This window comes from Callionymus lyra, chromosome 7, assembly GCF_982586985.1.
Source record: "Callionymus lyra chromosome 7, fCalLyr1.hap1.1, whole genome shotgun sequence".
Classification (NCBI taxonomy): Eukaryota; Metazoa; Chordata; class Actinopteri; order Syngnathiformes; family Callionymidae; genus Callionymus; species Callionymus lyra.
The window spans coordinates 26,278,214-26,297,412 of NC_141824.1; the positions used below are offsets into that span (position 1 = coordinate 26,278,214).

Genomic DNA, 19,199 nt, shown 5'->3' on the forward strand with positions numbered 1-19,199 from the left:
ATAAAGAGACACTTCACTATAGCTACACTTTATAATACAGTACTTTGCATTACGTTAACGCAATGTAACGACACACTTATGAAATGTAAAATTATAAGATAAGATTCTTTCTGAGGGTTGCTGATCCTGTTTCATTTTAAATAAATCCCTTTTTCCTTTACAGTGTCAGTTGGATGCCCCTGACCAGAAGCAAGAGAGTCACACATCTTTGAAAAGCAAAGAAAATACGAAAACATGAGTTCTTTTTCTACTGTCAGGCTGCTCATCAACACTGTTTGAATGTGTAATATTTGTAGGTTTTGTTATTTATTTACACATTTTTAAGATCAATGTTTAGGACTGTGACTTTTCTTTATTTAATAATGTTGTGTACTTCAAAGTAAAGGCTACTTTTTCGTATCGAAAGGTATAGAAGTATCGAAAAAATGTACTGATATTGGTATTGACTACTGATTGTGGTATGTACAACCCTATGTATTACATGAACTTATTTCCAGATCTTTAGCTACTTTTGTTAAAAGTGAGGAGTTGCAAGCGGGGAAAGAAGACTTGCATACAATAGCAACAAAATTTAACCAGATGTAGCACATATTAAAAATGGTTATTTCATTCATTTCAACTTTTGTCAATTTAAGACCCATAATATACCAGATCTAATTCCCCCCCAGAGTAGCGTGGCTTTTTTTTGTTTTCATGATTATCTTTATATAATACTTATTTTTCATTTCTTATTATACAAAAGTACTTGAATGGATTTATATTACTTTTATTAAGGTACTATGTTGAGATTGTATTCTTAGTCAAATGTTGCAAATGAATGTAGTGAAACAAACATTATTTGAAACTTGTTGAAATACACATTAAAGTTGAAAAAGAATCCTATTATGTATAATTTCTCTGTAGAGACCACTATCCGACATTCTAAATGATCTCCATATTTTTGGGCATATCTTGCAATTTCCTTTCTTGATATTAACTTTCTTTTGAATCCTCCTGAATCCCTCCTCAGGCTTCACTCGGTGGATCATTTTATTACTCAAATAATACAGCACCTGCTCACAGCTCCTGCTAAAACCCCTTCAGATCCACACCGAGTCCACATGTACGATCCTGTCCTGCCTTACGGCCGATTATCCTCGCTGCAGATGTAATCAAGTATCTGATGGAGAACTGGCTGAAACGTATCGATTCCTTGGTGCTAAGTTTGGGAAAGTTTCCAGCAGCATAAAGGCAAGGAAAAGCATTCTTCAAGGCGACAGAGCGAAGAAAAGTGTTCGGTTTGACAGTTTGAGTTCAAATCTGAATTATTGATTTCCAGCCGTCTTAGCGTACTAAACAAGCCTCACCGTTCAAATGGAATAAAAGGCGACTCGTGACCTTCACACGTTTCTACCGCTGAGATCTGCTGCAGTGAAGATCTGGCAGTGGATGCTTGGAATGGAAAACAAGGGGCGCGATGGCTCGTCTGTCAGCGGGAACATCCCTGATGCTGACGGACAGGCTGCAGGCAGACGGAGAATCTGCTCCACAAACAAATGGCTGGGAATGCCGCAGCTTGTGTGTGTGTGTGCCCAGGTAAGCTCACCTGAAAGCTACCAAATCCCAGGTAGACAAGAGGAGCGCTGGACTCCCCAGGAAGAGAGCAATTAACTGTGACGGGGAGTGACAGCAGCGGCCCTGCACCCTTCACAAATACGGGACACTCTTTAAACCTTGAACAAGCCTGCTGGTCAAAACCTGAGTGACTTTTCCGCACAATACCCCCTTGTATTTGGACTGAAGGTTGAACAAGGTTTTCACTAGTTTCTCTTCGAAAGTGTCTATTTACCACTCGACGCTACGATGGGTTTACTCATTTATCTAGTCTCATTTAGGTTTGTTGAATCAGACATTTTGTATTTACCATGTTTTACTATATTTATCATCTGTATTTAACCTAAATAATATTACTTTATCTATATCATTTGATGTATTTTTGGAATGACACTGATAACGAGTAGTTATTCCATAATTTCCAGAACCACTTGCATCAAACTCATATTTGGAAGTTATTTTATGTGACCAAGAGGAGCTTTAAAAACCTATTTAATACTGAATCAACAGAAAGAAAAACATTCCTGATGATATTTATGACCATAAATGTTTTTACATTTCCTGAAGAGAGAATAATCAAACAAGTTCATTAAAAGTTGAAGTATCTTCTCTAATTGAACATTTGAACATTTTCTATTTAATTTAATTTATGCTTTTCTTTCACAACTTTGCAAAATAGTTTGTCCTTTTGCATGATCACATCTGCAGCCAGCGGAGAAGGAATTGATGCAGTCGTGACAAGGGTATCAGCATTAACATAATTCGAATTGCAAATTTGGTTTAATTATGTTCATTTCTCTTGTTTTCTACTAAAAGATGGACAATTATGTTAATGTGACCTACTTGATGGATGAAATCATTCAAATTGGGAAAAAAAGATAGTAGTAACATAATACAATGAAAGTAAACTTTTTTTTCACTAGGAATCTATCATGGATTTGTCCCATGCCTTCCTCCCATAACTCGCTTTTTTTCACATGGGTTTACTCTTGATTACCTCCCACAGTCCAAAAACATATAGAGGTTGATTGGGAACTTGGGGAAAAAGTCATTGGGAAATGAGTGGATGGTTGTGTGGCTTTGTGTGCCCTGCGACAGACTGGCCTCCTGTCCAGGGTGTCCCCCGCCTCTTGCCCAAAGAACTTCCAGCCTAAACCTTAGCCTAGGCGGTAGAAAATCAACGAATGAATGGGTCTCAAAAAGTAGGTACAGACTAAAAATATGGAAACGGAAGAATTCTAACACCCAAGTCTTCTCATGGAAAATGAGCTTTGACTTGGCACTCTGTCCTGAACTCACTCCAGATATTCCTCTGATAGTAGTAAGGATTGAGGGCAGGTTTAAGTTGAAGAACACTCAAAGAAAGAGGACGTGAGGTTCGTGACTGCGCTGTGAATAAGCAAGATGTGAATATTGAGAGCAGTGTAGCTACTCCTTTGTTGAGATGTGGAGGTCAGCAGAGAGATCTTCATGACTATAAAGCTTTCCACTCCTCGTCTAGAAGTAAAAAAAGATGCTTCTCAAAACTGATCTTTCCAACAAAACTATTTTCTGTTTGCAATTCCAGAGCCTGTTGGCTGTTGATAGCACAGATATGGCCTTGACATCCAGCGATTGTATCTCTCTGATGCATTGCTTTAATTTACTGGCAACGCCAAGCACCCGATAAACATGCACACACTTTTAGATCACATTCAGGTGATGTATTTATAAAAAAGGAATTCACAGAAATACATGAAGCCTCCAGGGCCGAGACTGAATAACAAACATTTCTTAATTAGGCAATTTCTAATTAGCCCCCCAGGTGGAGAAGCATGTGAGCCATAGAGTTCTATGAATACATGCAAGTTCTTTATCTATTGACTTGAAATGAAGGTGTGGGGGGCAAGATAGGAAGGCTAAAGGTGAGTTCCAAATTGACTTCAAGATAACGCCATGTCACAGTAGTAGGTCAATCTAGTGGGACTAGGGAAGTCAAAATGGCGGATGGAGTTGGAGGATTATTGCCCTCTCTCTAATATGTAAGCATGAATAAAGTAAAAAGCTTTATTTGGACACAACCGTCTCAGCGTCCATCAGATCCTTAGAACTCACCCTGTTTCATTCTGCGTCTTTTTCAATTTCTGCATATGTCATGGCAAAATCTAGGCTTTGATTGGTCAAAGAATGATTTAGTCACAGATTGTTTTTTGATTAGTCGATGTAAATTGTGGGTAACCCCAAGCATGTGACTACTCGTGCTCTATGTACTGTATATGTGTAACCATCATTTGTTTCAACCTTCATATCAGATGCGAGTTTGTCAGGATCGGGGCAGCCTACGGTATTGGGTCTTTGCTTGATGACTTCAGTAGCAAGACACATTTTGTGAAAAAACCCAAGAGAGAAATGACCAACAGTGACATAAAACAAAGAATTATGAGGTTTAATTATGTGCCGTAATGCGGTTAACATTATTAGCAAAACGATTATGTACAAAATATTAAGCTGTAGCAACATTCCAAAAGAGGCGACTTATAAACAAACACTAGTTCCATATGAATGATTTTCCAAATGCATAATATTTTAAGTCAAATTAATGCAATACATGATGTCTGAATTTAATTGGAATTCAACTTATGCAATTGTGTGAATAAAACAAACCTATAAATCACATATAAATAATTATTTAAAAAAAGATCTAAAGTCAGCATGTTTGGTGGATGTAGATATGTACTGTAGATGAACGGTGATGGTAATTTGCTGTAAAGTTGACTGTAAAAAAAAAGAGATTGATTTCTGTGCAATCAATTGCTTTTGCATTGTCTATTGCACATGCACACACCTAATACTGTAGGCTGACCTGATCCTGTACTGGCAGTGTTTACAAAAAAGAAGACAATTAAGACCTTAGTTTTAACTCATTTTTACATTAAGTTTATTGCCTTATGAATACAATGCACAAAAATAAATTCTTATATTTTTAATACTGGGCGGCTCACAGTGGCACAAATGCCTATAAGAAGGTTTTGGGGTTTTGCTTACGTTGGTACGTGTTATATAATACATTGCGATGTTTTTTATAAAATATATGTGTCTGTAATATCAGTGTCGCCAACTTTAATTTGGGGTAAACACACAGTAAGATCCTATGTAAACTGATCCTAAGATGACACCTGTAACTAAACCTGGACATCATCAACTTTTCCCCAAACATGGACACCCACATTCTTCTGTCTTCAAAAAGACATTTGATCCATTCATGACTCCAATTTCTCCGTCACCGAGTAAAATTTTGGCTCCGACTTCAGACACCGCTGAACGACTGTGAGTAATTCCAGTCCTCAGTAATGCATTCAAAGCTTTGACAACCTTGAAAAATTATGTGACACACCAGCAGCTCCAACAAAATAAGTCCCGTCACCTCCAAGAAGAAAAACCCCAACTTCAGCTGCAGAACTCACACGACAGCTTTATTTGTTGATGAATAAATCAAGGGGAAAAAAAGCCCATAAACTGCACAAATTAGCCGTCATCAGGACCCTGATAACTACTGCTAAATATATTAGAGTGCTTTTAGTGTTCCACCTCATCAGGATTAAGAGGAGCTAGTGTTTGTCATTAATTATTTTCCTTTGAGATGGACTAATTAAAAATAATAAGTATTTTGGGACAGTGCCTAATAGCCCTGTTTTTGTTTGTGGGAAAAGCCTGTCTAGTGTTTGTATGTCGCCCAGTTAATTAACCGCCGTACATTTCTCCTGAAGTTTAAATCACACAAGCTAAATCCCCACAGCTACGGTTTTATCCCTTATAAAGATGCAAATGTTTTTATGCTTGAAGGTCATTAATGATGCTAATGAAGAAGAATGCAAGCGTCGAGGATAGAGAAGGTCAAGTGAAGGTTGAAATTTGAATGCAGCGTTCCCAGCCGGATTGTTAGAAAATCCTCATCACGGCCTTGTTAGAGAAGTGAGTGACGGCTTTCATTTGAGGATTTGAACGTGTTGTAAATGAGGATTTATCGTAGAGGTATCCAGAGAAATACTCCAGTTAGAGAAAAAATGTTAACTGGTAAATATCAAGCAACATTTTTAAATTTGTAAAATAATCATTGCAATTTTTATTAATTTATTTTACATTTTGTACTTGATTTGTTTAACTGTTTCATTGACATCAATAAAGTAGATGTGTTGTACCAGTTAAGGCTTTCAGTATAGAAAACATTAATAAATGACCCTCTTTAAATAAACCTCTAGAGTTCAATAACAAACAAAACTAATATATTCAATATTCCTGTCCTTTATCACCATTTATTAAATTAAAGAAATATTCAGAGATTAAGAGGTAAATGCAAATTGTATCTGTTCTGTTTTTATTTGCTCCTAAGTAGAGTGGTCATAAACAAAGTCAAGTAAAAGTGGCTTATTTTATTATTTTATCTTATTTGGGTTTTTCTCAAAATAAAAGCACGTAAAGTGACCTGTCGTTCTTGACATTGCTAGTAACCCACATTCTGGTAATCCAGATTTAATCTGGTATAAAGGTAAATGGATTACCGGATCCTATCCTATTTCAATTATGACAGTCACATGAAAATGTATTTATTTGAGTAATTACATTATATACTGTGTCTTTTTTAAGTCAAGTTTCTTCTTCTTAGATCTCATGCCACTCAAGTTAAAGGATCCTCTTGTTAACACCATTTTTTTTTTAATTGCAGCCAAGGAACAAGCCCAGCGACAGTGACGCATGTGTGACATTGATTTTAAGACTTCATATTTTTTTTCTCACTTTTAATTCTTTGATAAAGTTGTGGCCTTTTCCAAGCTATTCAGATCAAGAGGTATATGACACCCTCAAAAAGAAGCCAGTACATCATGTAAAGATATTCTCTATATGTTGTTTGAGGAAACCAGAGAGCTCAGATATATAACCCAAGCAAGCGTGTACTGTACGAGTGAAGGTTCAGTCAAGAGTTACCTCGAGTTGCACTCAGACCCGCAACTGTAATTTCACATAAATAAAGGCACCAAACAAAGATGAAAACCTTGATCTGTTGTTTGCTGTTCCCTCTAAGAACACGTCAACAAAGAAGACACATCAGACAACAAAACTTCTGACCTGCAAGCTCCTCTAAGTTCAACAATGTCAAGCTGTAAAAGTGGTTTGAGTTGTTGCACAACAATGAATCAGCTATTAAGTCAGGCAGAAGCTGCCGGCTCTTAAAAGGGTTCCTGACCTATACGACCTCCACAAACTTTCTCCAAATTTGCACAATAAAAACACATAACCAAGAATGAATTCACTCAGGGAAAATCCTGCTAATGCAACTCCTCCGTTTTGTAGGTATTTACGTTTTATTTTTTTAAAATACATTTTTTTTGTACCTTTTAAGTTTTAATGTTTTGTTTTTTTGTTTTTTTGTTTTTTTTTAGAATCCCTTATTAGTCCCGCGAGGGGAAATTCAACCATTCACACATACTGATGTGAGTAGGCTGCACACTTGCGCCAAGTTCACCATCAGGAGCAATCAGGGTGAAGTGTCTTGCTCAGGGACACAACGACACAAGCTTGTCTGGAGCTGGGATTGAACCTGCAACCTTTTGGACTGCAGGCAACCACTCGACAATCTGAGCTATTTAAATTATGTATTTTTCGGGAACTTATACGACAACTTATTTTAATCAATCTGTGAAAGTCACATTTTTTAATTTGTCTGAAACTGTCAGGTTTTTAATTATTTTTTTTACAAGATTAGGGTTATTTAAATTCTCACATTTTTTCGAGTTTATATTTTATTCAAGCCATAAAAAAAACACAGTGTTTACACAAACAGTGTAAAAAAGTTTCTCACATTTAGCAAAAGGTTATTTTCTTTACAAGGTTTTTTAAAAAAAAAAGCTTAAAAGATCATTTAAATACTACTTTGTAGTATACTGTATACTATTGATCATTATATACAATCACACACTTGTATTTTGTGTATTTTAAATTATTTTATTTTATTTTTTCTCTTCATAATTGTTGTACATTTACGCTTCTTTTAAATTCTGCAAAAGTGTAAAGTTGTAAAAAAAAAAAAAATATTTATGTGACAATATAATGACTTTCTTTATTATCAGCTTAAAAAAATATTTAGCAATACATATTAAAGTACATTTATTTGCATTACATAGTAGTGAATATATATGTTATTTTTTGAATTGTAATAATATTGTATCAGCAAAATGTTGACAAGAGAGAGAGACTTAATTTACTGTTTTGTTAAAAAAAATTAACATAGGAGAAAAAACTGAAATTAAGAAGAAAAGATGGAAAACTAAACACAAATTGTAGAAGTAAAAGGAGCTCCTTTAAATACTGTACTTAAAAAAGTACTATTCTTGTGATTTTGTTCATGATTCATATTTAAGGTGAAACCTATTCAGTGGAAACTACAGAATAGGTCACGGCAGGTGAAAGCTGAGGCTTTGTGTTCACAGCAAGTCATAAGAGGATCGTGTCTCTCTGTTGTGTCATATTATTCACCACTTTCCGGCATTAACAAGACTTGCCAAAACATTATTTTCCATATCAAATATTGCAGGTTGAAAAACAGGCATGACGCAGATTTTTTTAAAAGCTTCTCTGTTCATCGAAGGACGTGTTTGTTCACTAAATGAGAGGTGCAATAAAAAGGTTAAGTGTTGTATTGATGAAACAAAGATTGAAATATCACACGACAAATGTCAAGATAGTCTATTCAACTCCCAGTGGATGCTCAGCGATTCAATCGTATGCAAAAAATATTCAAGCTACATGCACATTTGTGGGGGGCTCCAGCTGTTTACACAAATTCCAGGCATCACAATGGACACTGGCGGATATAAAAGAGAAACCTTTCACCCCAAGGATTGCTGTGACTTTCCCAGTGAACCTGAAGTGAGAAGGAGACTGTTTTCCACTGCTGAACATGACAGAGTGCAGCTGTGAGCCAGTTTGAACCTCTCAGCTCCTCCCCAGCACAACTGTTCAAAGAGCTGGAGGCTCTGTCGGGGGAATTAAAGCAGCCACCAGCGCCGCTTAAATCTTATTAAAAAAATATTTTCCGCGGCTCCCCAACAAGCCGCAGTGCAGTTTGTGTTCAACGTGCCAACCGGGAAAAAAAAGACTCTCCATCAACTTCTGAAGCACTTTAAACACCACTTTGAACGGCGATACTCGTTCCAGACATCACGGTACAATGATGAATGTATGAGAGAGACAGCCGTCCGATCTAAACATATGTTGTTTTTCCAACCACTCTGTCGATTTAGGAAGCCATAAAAAAAGACGCAGGTGTGAGAATGCAAATCGGATTTCCCATTTTGACAAGAAGAAGTGAAGTTGGTTTGAAAGACAAAAGAGATGAATCCTCAACTTAACCAGTCGTTGAGGGAGAGAAAAAAGAAGTGCTCTTCTGCTCCGGTGAAATCGTATCAGTCATTTAAACGGCCATATTCAATCCACCTGTAACTCGTCTTTTACTCAACCGCAGATTACCAGAGATGAGAATGTGTGTTCAGGGGCCCCCGTCAAGGAGCTTGTGGGAACGGGGGGCCCTATTTATAGAGGCCCTTTGTGCCCCCTCATCACCGTGGCAAAGAGACACCACTGTCAGAGACGGTGATTTTGCTAATCAACAACACGGGCGTGATTGCCCACATTATTCATGAAGGCGGCGTCTGATTACAGACCCAGCGCTGGAAAGAAGTCCACGTAATTGTTGCGCTAATTGCTCACTCGCTCAATCAGCCCTTTTTGTTTGGAACCGAGTCCTGTCATGGATGAGGTGCTATTTGGTCCTGCTTGTGATCCGGCACATGGAAGTGTAGGTTCTTACACAAAATGCATTCAACCATTAGTCAAACTGAAGGACCTGAAATACCCCTTCGTAACTCTTTGTGGACCACATTACAGTAGCTATCAAACTCTACCACAGTATAAAACAAATATATTTATCAATTATACGTTTTAACATCTCATGAATTGTCATGGAAATACTTGGAACAACACACTACCAGGACAAGACAGTGTGGAGACCAAAAAGACACAAAGACAGAGTCCAAGGAATCCAAGTCAAATATAGTTTCATTCTACTATAAATCTGAATATTTTCGTTTTTTTTAAGCAATGGAGCTTGAGTTTGATTGTGATGTGTCAATTTAAGTGTCTCTTAAATTGAAGTCGGACCTCTATTGTACTCATCAGTATTTTTCTGTACAAAACTGTATTTTAATTAAAATATTTACATTGGAAAATGTGTTTAAGCCCCACCCACTGTAAACACTTGTTACCATAACCACACCCACTCTGCTGTGATAGGTCAAGCATTGAGGTTTAACACATCATTAATACGGAAAGTCTACACCTCCAAGGGACTCGTTGTATAAATAAAGTGGGGCATGATGACAGTTTGCTGGACTTATTATGACTTCATGTGGACTCTGCTCTCAACCTCTCATTCACCAAGATTCCAGACAGGGGGGGAATTTTATAGTAATCATTTCAAAACATAGTCATGATGAGAGACTTACTGCATCTTGGAGAGGAAGACTTCAACATTTGAATCATGTAAGTGAGTCAGGAAAGTTGTGTTTTCATATTAGTTGCCGTTTAAGAATAAACAACACTTTTTCTTAGTCAAACTCATTTGCCAAACCATTGTAGTTGACTCAAGAATACTTTTTATACATTTTAGTCTCAAAAGATGTTCACCTTATAGAGGCTGTAATTTAAATTTACAAAACATAAAATACACAACCTCATGATGGTCCTTAATTGAGAAATGTATGTATTTATTTAACAATGCGATTATGTTTGTTTGTTTGGTTAAGTTGCATTTATTGAAGGTTAGTTTTACCGTGATTTTTTTTCTATTCATAATTTAAATGTCATATATATTTTTTAAGAGGTGACGGATTTTGAATCAAATAATCAATAGTGGTTATCATCAGATAACCATTATTTACATTAGCATCGACATTAGCTTCATATTGGAATTGATTTCCATGACATTTTCCACGGTCAATTGATCTCTCTGGAGTGAACTGTATGGATGAGTGTCAACGTTTCTGTCATGTTTATCATTAAAAGAGGTAGAAAAAGAATCGCGTTCATTTTGCTTCGACCCCATTTTTGCGTGGGATGTAGAAAAGCTGAAAACTAATACTGTCAAGACAAAAGCAAACCCGAGACCTTAAATATGTGGTTTTAGAAAACTCTTTGACAAATTTGTGGATTCAATGCTGCTCACTTAAAAAAAAAAAAAAAATTATGTAAAATATAATTCTGAGTCTACTCCCAATGAGTTTAAACAACCAACCACTGACAATATAGCATTAGCTGCTGATGCTAGCTATTACCAGGAAACTCCTTTATAATTCTGTCAAGCTCAGATGATGTTAAACATGAAAATAAAACGCACATTCAAATCAACAGTAACTTAAAACTGACTTACCGCTGTCCTCAATGGAGAAGTGGAAGAGGTCACTTGTAGCGTTAGCATCGTTTTTCAAGATGTAGCAGACGTTCATATCGTCGATATCCGCTGTAACAAAAAGGCGTTTGCATCAATTTTGTACTTTACACAGATCACATGTTCATTTGTTTGTAATTAACCTTGGAAACTTGCATTGATGTCAAGGAATTTTTAAGTGTTAGTTTGAGAGACGTATGAAGAGCAACCCATGTGCCGCATTGTGCTGGAGGATATGAAGGAAACGCTCCTGCTAGCACCAGCTGTAAATCTGTTTGACTCAGGAATGACACTGAACATAAAGTATTGCTTTATTCTCAGGGCTCCTTCTCGAGTGTCCGTTTTGTCATCCTGATAGCATGTTGCCAAACACTTTTTCAGGCGCTTCGATCGGAGAGATCGTGAAGTTTAATGTCCTCGCTGTTGTCAATGTTTAATATCAAATCTCCTCCCTTTGGAGAAGTTCATGCATTAAAGTGCCACAATTTTTCACATGCCCACGAGATTGTATCTTTATTTACTGTCTGTTTACTCTTGTGTGTTTTCTTGAAATATTGAGCAGGCCTCAGGAGTCTCTCCCACCATCTCGGTATATGAGAGGACGCTGACATTATATCGATGCTGGAGATGTGATAGATTCATTTTGGACATGATATGACTCCTAAAGCAAGGTAAGGTCTCAAGTAGGTAAGTTTCAACGCCATTTGATGATTAATTCGATCATGGTTGGATAACTTTACCTATTCACCACATAGTAGTTATCCCCAAATACAATAAACTTGTTTTCATCACAATGTTACTTGTAATAACCTTTAAACTGAATAAGCGTGTGAGCTTGCTAGTGGTAGCTGCACTCAGTGAGTTGAAATTCATACCGAGGACATTTTTATGACACTTCTTAAAAAAATAATAAATTTAGGAATAACGTCTCAAAAGTGCATCTCGTCTGCTACAGGGTGGTTAAGATGGATTCATTGCACACCTGGGTCACAGTAAAAAGGATGTTATTAATACGGATTCATGCCTGAGGTTAGGAACATTTTCAGCATGTCATAAATAATGTGAACGTATAAGAAAATGCCTTTTTTATATTCAACTAGAAATGGCCACAGTTTTGTAGAATGACCCTGCTACTTCTGTAAGAAAATATTGCTCTGATAACGAACAAATCATTTATCCCTCAAAGAGAAATATATCAACCGAGCTCTTGCTAGCCTGGGGCGCTGGCATATTTCATTTCTATAAATGATCAGCCTCCTGTGAAAATAAAAACATTTATGGTTGAAGTGAGCATTTCTCAAGAACCAGAGGAGAGTAAATTTAGCAAGTAGCGTAAATATAAAACGACTGTGTCTCCAATAGTGCTGAGATGTGCAAATCTCCGCAGCACATTAATTTAAACGACTCAGACAATATTGCTGATAGAAATCCTGCTGCACTCTTACCTTGTGTGAAGGTGCTGATTGTTGCATTTCCTCGGCCCAGGTTGATCAGGTAGCCGTGCACCGGAGCCACGGTGATCCTGAAGATTACGGATCCCTGGATGCTGTCCCTGTCCTCTGCTTTAAGGGTCTTGCTGGTGATCACGAACCCGAGGTGTCCTGTTTCTAGCACCTTCAGCGTCGGGGCGCCCTTGTTCACGACTATCTGTGGCACTCCATCGTCCAGCGAGAGAACGGTAATCTTCATCACTTGAGGCCTCCGGGTCTCAAACACCGTGTTTGGGAAGACGTAAAAGTCGGTGTGTGTTCCGTCGGTGACGGTGAAGGAGAACGTGTCCTCGGGGCTCTCGGTGCCGTCGTGCCTGTAGCTTATCAAGTTCTCGTTGAGATCCTGCTTTGTGAAGGAGGTGACAGGCCGGGTGTTGTTAAAGAGCAGGCGACCATGAACAGGAATTTGAGTGACCGTGAACTTCAGGAGGCGGTCAACGGTGTCTCTGTCTTCAACTGTTAGCTCAAAAGGCGTGATGAGCTTGTTTTCCCCCTCCGTCACCACCAGGCCGTGCACCGTCACCACCGGCTTTTTATTGTCCACGCCGGCGATGGAGATGCGGAAGGTGCGGAAAACTGGGTTGTAACCGTCAGTCACTTCGAACTCAAAGCTATCCATCTTGGCTTCGTCGTCTGCCGTGTGTATGTAGTATATTTTGTTGCCTGCCAGCTTGAGCTGCGAGAAGGAGGAAATGGGCATCCCGGGGGTGTCTGTGCACTCCAGGTGTCCTCTCATGGGCGCTCGTGTGATAGTAAATACCAAGTGTTCATCGGGGCTGTTCAGATCGCTGGTGCTGAGCAGATCTGTCGTCAGGGTCACGCGGCCTCCTTCTTTGAGAGACACCCCTTTGCTAATGACATCTGGGAAAACCATATCAATCCCGTCCACGGTGACATAAAAGTATCTATCGATCAGCGGGTTTATTCCATCTGTCACGTCGAATTTGACGAGGTCACGGACGCCTTCTTGTCCGTTGTGTATGTACATGATCCAACCCTGGTCAACTTCCTGCTGCGTGAAATTCATGCCGACGGTTATATTTTGCAGCGACCCTGTAGGTGTTGTTTTCTGCAAATACCCTTGACCCGGTCCGTAGCGGATGATATAAGTTAGCAGGCTGTCTTCCGAGTCCAGATCGGTCGCTTTTAAGGTGTTGCCGCTTATCACTTTCACTTCGCCCACCTCAATGTCAAGGCCGTCATTGATTGCCATCCTCGGGGTTTCGTCGTCCACAGGTATGATCATAACAATCACTGTTTTCTCCACACTGAACTTTCCATCTGTGAGGACGATATCAAAGCTGTCCTCTGTGGTCTCTGAGTCATCGTGTTCGTACACAATGCTGGAAGCCTCCCGGATCTGATCCAAGGTGAAGTTTGCGACCTGGACGGTGCCCGTCGTGAGCTGATTGAGGATAAATCCATGCCTCGGAGGCTTAGTGATAATAAAAGAGAGATGATCTGCCGGGAGATCTGCATCGGCGCCGTTTAAAATAGGAGTGTCAATGACTATGTTCATGCCCTCCATAACCACAAACTCTCTCATGTAAATCTCAGGTTTCTCATCATTAAAGGGGATTATGGAGATGGGAAAAAAGTGCCTTTCAGAGAAATTGATGCCGTCAGAGCATCTGAATGTAAACCTGTCCTCCACTGGCTCCACGCCTTTGTGGATGCTTTGAACATAATAAATGTGATTTAGTCTGATGTCCTTGATGGTGAAAGCACTAATAGCTGTTCCAGATCTGGATTTCTCTGATCCCGGCGCAGGTGAGATATTTTCCACATAACCCGACGTCGGCTGAACGATAATTGTGCAAAGCAGGTCCTCATAGGGGGTGTCCATATCATTTGCACTTATGTGGCGAATCTGAATGGCACTCTTCTCGCCCTCCGGGACTGTGAACTGAGGGCCTACAAATACCTCTGGAGCCTGGCTGTCCAGGGGAAGAATTGTGACGTGAACTCTGACCCCTGTGATCTTATTCCCTCCAACCGTCCACTCATCCGACATGTCGGTCAGGGTGAGATTAAAAACGTCGTCCCTCGTCGTGACGCCGATTTCCCCGCTGGTGTGCGCGTACACGACGTGCCCGTTGATGACGTCGGCTTGGGTAAACAAATCCGAGGGCACACCTTTCACCAGGAGTTCCCCTAACGACGGCGCGTCTTCCACAATAAAGGTCAATCTCAGGTCATCCGTGTCCTCGTCTCTGCCCTGGATAACGTTGCTCGTTATTTCAGTCGCCCCATTTTCCAGGACGTCTATATAGGAGCCGATGGTGCCAGCTGGCAGTGCGATGGTTGGAATCTCATCATCAACGGGTTTGACGCTAATTCTGACAACAATCGGGACTAAGTGGACGCCGTCGCTGACGTCTATCTGTATTGTATCTGACGTGGACTCGTCCCCGTCGTGGACGTACGAGATTCTATTGCTTTCGATATCATCAAGACTGAAGGCGTCTCCTCTTGACATGTCAGTGAATGCGAGCTGAACTCTGCCATGCACAGGAGGCTGAGTTACAGTGAAGGAAATCTGTTTGCTGTCAGTGTCGGTGTCTGTGGTGTGTAGCTCTGCCGGTGTGACGACATGTGTGCCTCGCTCAAACACAGTGAAACCAGAGTTGGTGATTTGAGGCGGCTTGTTGTTCACAGGCTTCAGGATTATGGTAAAGACACCGTCAGCTCTGTTCCCAGATGCGTCTTCTACTCTGTATTTAAACTGCAGAACATGACTTGTGATTCCTAATTCCAAATCAGGAGGTTTGAATGATATTTTATGGTGGTTTATCTGCGCCTGGGTGAAAGTATGAACCTCAGTGTTTGGATTTTCAGTCAGAACCAGCACTCCCAGCACGACAGGGTTGTTCTCATCTGTGTCAGTCGGGGGTTGAACCACAGTGTACTTTAAATCCCTGTCTTCCGAATCCAGGTCAGTGTAGCGGAGGAATTTCTTTCTGAAGTAGGTAAGCTGATATTCGTGAACAGTCATTTGTAAAGTGGTTTCAGGGTACAGCTCGGGCGGTAGGTCGTCGATGGGCAGAATCTTGATGATAAACGAGCTCTCGCCCGATTGGTTCGGCGGGTCATTATCGTCCTGAACTCTAAACACAAACTGATCAATGACGGCGCCGCTGCTGTGCGGTCCGACATGTTTGTAAAACAGTTTGCCGTCAATAATATCTTGCTGCAGCCACTCTGTCACCACTTTCTCATACACTTCATCCTCTGTGTTAAACTTCCAGGTCGATGGGTCCTCGGGGGCCTCAGACTGACGCAGCAGCACCTTTCCGATGGTAGAAAAAGGAGGCTGTATTGTGAATTTTATCGTGGAATCTTCTGAATCAATATCAGCCGCGCTTAGAGTAAGTGAGGAGATTGGCATCATCTGGTTTTTGAATAAAACTAAACCAGTGTTGGCGTTGATTATGGGCGGCTCATCATCCATTGGCACTACTGTTATCGGAAAGAGAAATTCCACTTCGTGAGAGCCATCTGTCATTCTGAAAATAATATTATCGCTGTATGTGTCACTTCCATCGTGTTGATAAACGACTCCTCCTGTGTTTAGGTCTGCAGGGGTGAAAAATTTCCTCCTGGAGCCAAGAACAGTCAGGTCTCCGTGCCGGAGGCCGTTGATGACAGTGATTCTCACCTTGTCCAGATTATCCTCGTCGCTGATTTCCAAATTTTGGGAGCTAGACAGTGGCCTGGATTGACCTTCGTATAATAGCTGCCCTGTATTTTTAGTCACCACGGGGGCTAAAGTGTTCATCGGCTTAACAACTACCATGAAAGCGAAGGGGTCGGACACGGCCCCCTCGGTGTCCACAACCTCAAACTCAATCTGGAAAATCCGCTCAGTGTCTGAATCCACAGCAGGGGGCTTGTAGACAATTTTCAAGTCTTTGAGGTCTCCTTGATGGAAGGAGGTTATTGGCAGGTTTCTATCATCCGTGCTCACGATGTAACCCTCCTCGTAGGACATGGGGGAGGTGATGTTGAAAATGAGCTCATCTGGATCCGACTCCACGTCCTCCGCCGCCAGCATGTCGGTGGTGATGGCCGTCATCACAAACTGGTCCACTTCCATCATCATCATGGCTACGAAACTGGGCTTCGGGGCAGTGTTTTCCTCTCCCTCTCTGATCCTGGCTAAAATCTGGAAGAATTCCTGCTTGAGCAAGTTTCCCTCTTTATCATGCAACTCTAAGAACATGGGGATGTAATCCCTGTTGGGCGACTTCAAAGCAAAAGTGTGCTGATAGCGAATATTCATTTTAATAAACGAGTCACAGTCCACCATTGTTCCCAGTCGGCTCTCATCCACCAGTTTGCCATACCTGGGCAACGAGCTGCTGCTAGATAAGGAGGCGATTTTGCATTCCTGCACGCTTCTATCATAGGTAAATTCCAAAATCCGTCTATCAATAGGAGGGCTTGTGCCCAGCAGTCTGTCTACAGCGAGCGGCATGTTCTTGGTCAAGACCTCCAGCTGCGTGAAGACCACCTCCACCTCCATCATGAACGGTATGATGATGGTGTCCGTCTGAGTGTCGTACCTGAGTTGGAGTTTCACCCGATCCCTCGGCGGGCTCCTGGAGCCGAAGTGGGAATACTTCACGTCGTTGGGTCCAAATTCGCACGGAAACTTTTTGGGCGACAGGGACCCGGGTCGCTGGGAGAGCGGGTCGTTGTCCAGGACCGTGATGCTGCACCGGTCCCCCGGCTGAACTTGGATGACCAGGTCGTTGATGGGATCGATGGACGCGGATCTTCCAAAAGGCACGCGGATCCCATTGTTGGCGACCAGGATGGTGTCCTCGGAGAGCTCCGACCTCAGCGCGTATGAAAGCCCGTAGCTGTCAAACCCCTGCGTGAAGGCATCACTCATCGCAACCAGCGCGAGGAGGATCCAGGCGGTCCTGTGCAGGTGCGGAGGCGAGACCATCCGAGCCATTTGTAGCGTCTTCTCGAAGGGAACTAACGAAAGTTGCAGGTGAAGGAAGCGGAGTTGAAGAATGTTGCGCGCCCGCTGGCACGAAGCTGCACCATCGTCTCCAGCAGCAGCTGTCCACTGACGAGACAAACTTCATACTCTTGCCGTGATGGAGTGAACAGGACCCCGCCCCTGCTCCGCCGCGATTGGCGGAAGACGACGCAAAGGACGCTCTCATTGGCGGAGCCTACTTGTCAATCACACTTAGTCCGTATCGCGTTTATAGCAAATAAAATGGTTAGAATGATTAAAGAATTGAAATAATGTAACGCAACATAGATCATGAAGTGTATCTATATTTTTCAATATCTATTCAAGTAATGGCGCTTAATGGATTATTATGGATAATTTCTAAAATAATAATTAATAATAGTCAATAACTCTTATAACCAAACAAGTTTTTGTTCAACTTGTGTTTATTTTCCCTTTTTTGAGCGCTCTGTCCTTTCAACACACGAAAAGAGAAAAGCTTTGTCTCCCTCTTTTGGCAAATTTCGAAACTTGTTTCCATTAATTTAAATTATATTTTCATACATTAGCAGATAAATAACAACATGGAGCACATATGAAATCTTGTTATTCATTTATTTTAATTCTTACTATTATATTGAAAAGATTCTCACAAATCAACGTAGTTATAATAATGATCATAAGTAAAGTATGTCTCTTTTATTACTAACTCACTATACAATTCTGATACTTTAAAGGAAATTACAAACAACTAATTGAGCAAAAGTTGTACCATTTAAAATGTTACATTCATTCAATAATTTAAATTATATTTTCATACATTAGCAGCTAAATAACAACATGGAGCACATATGAAATCTTGATTTTTATTTTAATTCTTACCATTATATTGAAAACATTCTCACAAATCAACGTAGTTATAATAATGATCATAAGTAAAGTATGTCTCTTTTATTACTAACTCACTATACAATTCTGATACTTTAAAGGAAATTATTAACAACTATTTGAGCAAAAGTTGTACAGTTTAAAATGGATATTTCTGAGCTCTGTTACATTCATTCAATAATTTAATTCATGTAAGAATCATAGAGGAGGAATGAGAGACAAAGTAGAGTTAAAACACTTTTTAAATGTTTTATGACAAACTGTTAATGTACATGTGAATGTGTGGTTGATGCTTCGTGTTTTTTTCCTTTTTTTATTTATTTATTTATTTATTTCTCATTTTGTGAGAACTATAAGTAGAGTAACAATAATAAACTGTCCTGAAATGATGTATAACCGGACACGATTCCGCCGTCGTCCTGAAGTAGCTCACTGCCTCCTGCTTTGTCTCTCATGTTGAGTGAAGAGACTGTCATCGTCTGTCTCTGCCCGGCTAATATTAGTTGTCAGGTAGCATCCCACTCAGAGACAGATGAGGACGGCTTCTTCTCTGTGTTCTGCTGCATCCCAGCTGAGAACTGCTTCCCCACCACAGGAGCACGCACAACAACTGTTTTCACAAAATTGCATGTGTTGTTTGTGCAAATTTCCTGACACACAAAAGAAGGTCCCGCCGAAATAATGACTTCTTGAAAAAGAACAAGAAGAATGTGTTTGTTAAAACAATTTCATGCTCTCTTGTTATTAAATATGTATCCGCGGGATCTTATTTTTACCA

The 19,199-nt window shown here is 40.3% G+C and overlaps 1 protein-coding gene across 1 annotated transcript in view; it reads right to left on the minus strand.

The window, feature by feature from the left end:
- Positions 1-17,598, minus strand: part of frem2b (FRAS1 related extracellular matrix 2b) — a 100,928-nt gene extending 83,330 nt beyond the window's left edge. Inside the window, exons 1-2 of the mRNA XM_087796454.1 lie at positions 12,517-17,598; positions 11,054-11,143 (exon numbers count right to left, since the gene is read on the minus strand). Of these exons, the coding sequence (XP_087652580.1) occupies positions 11,054-11,143; positions 12,517-17,524 (5,098 nt within the window). The 5' untranslated portion in view covers positions 17,525-17,598. The remainder of the gene's footprint in view (positions 1-11,053; positions 11,144-12,516) is intronic.
- Positions 17,599-19,199: the final 1,601 nt, after the last annotated feature.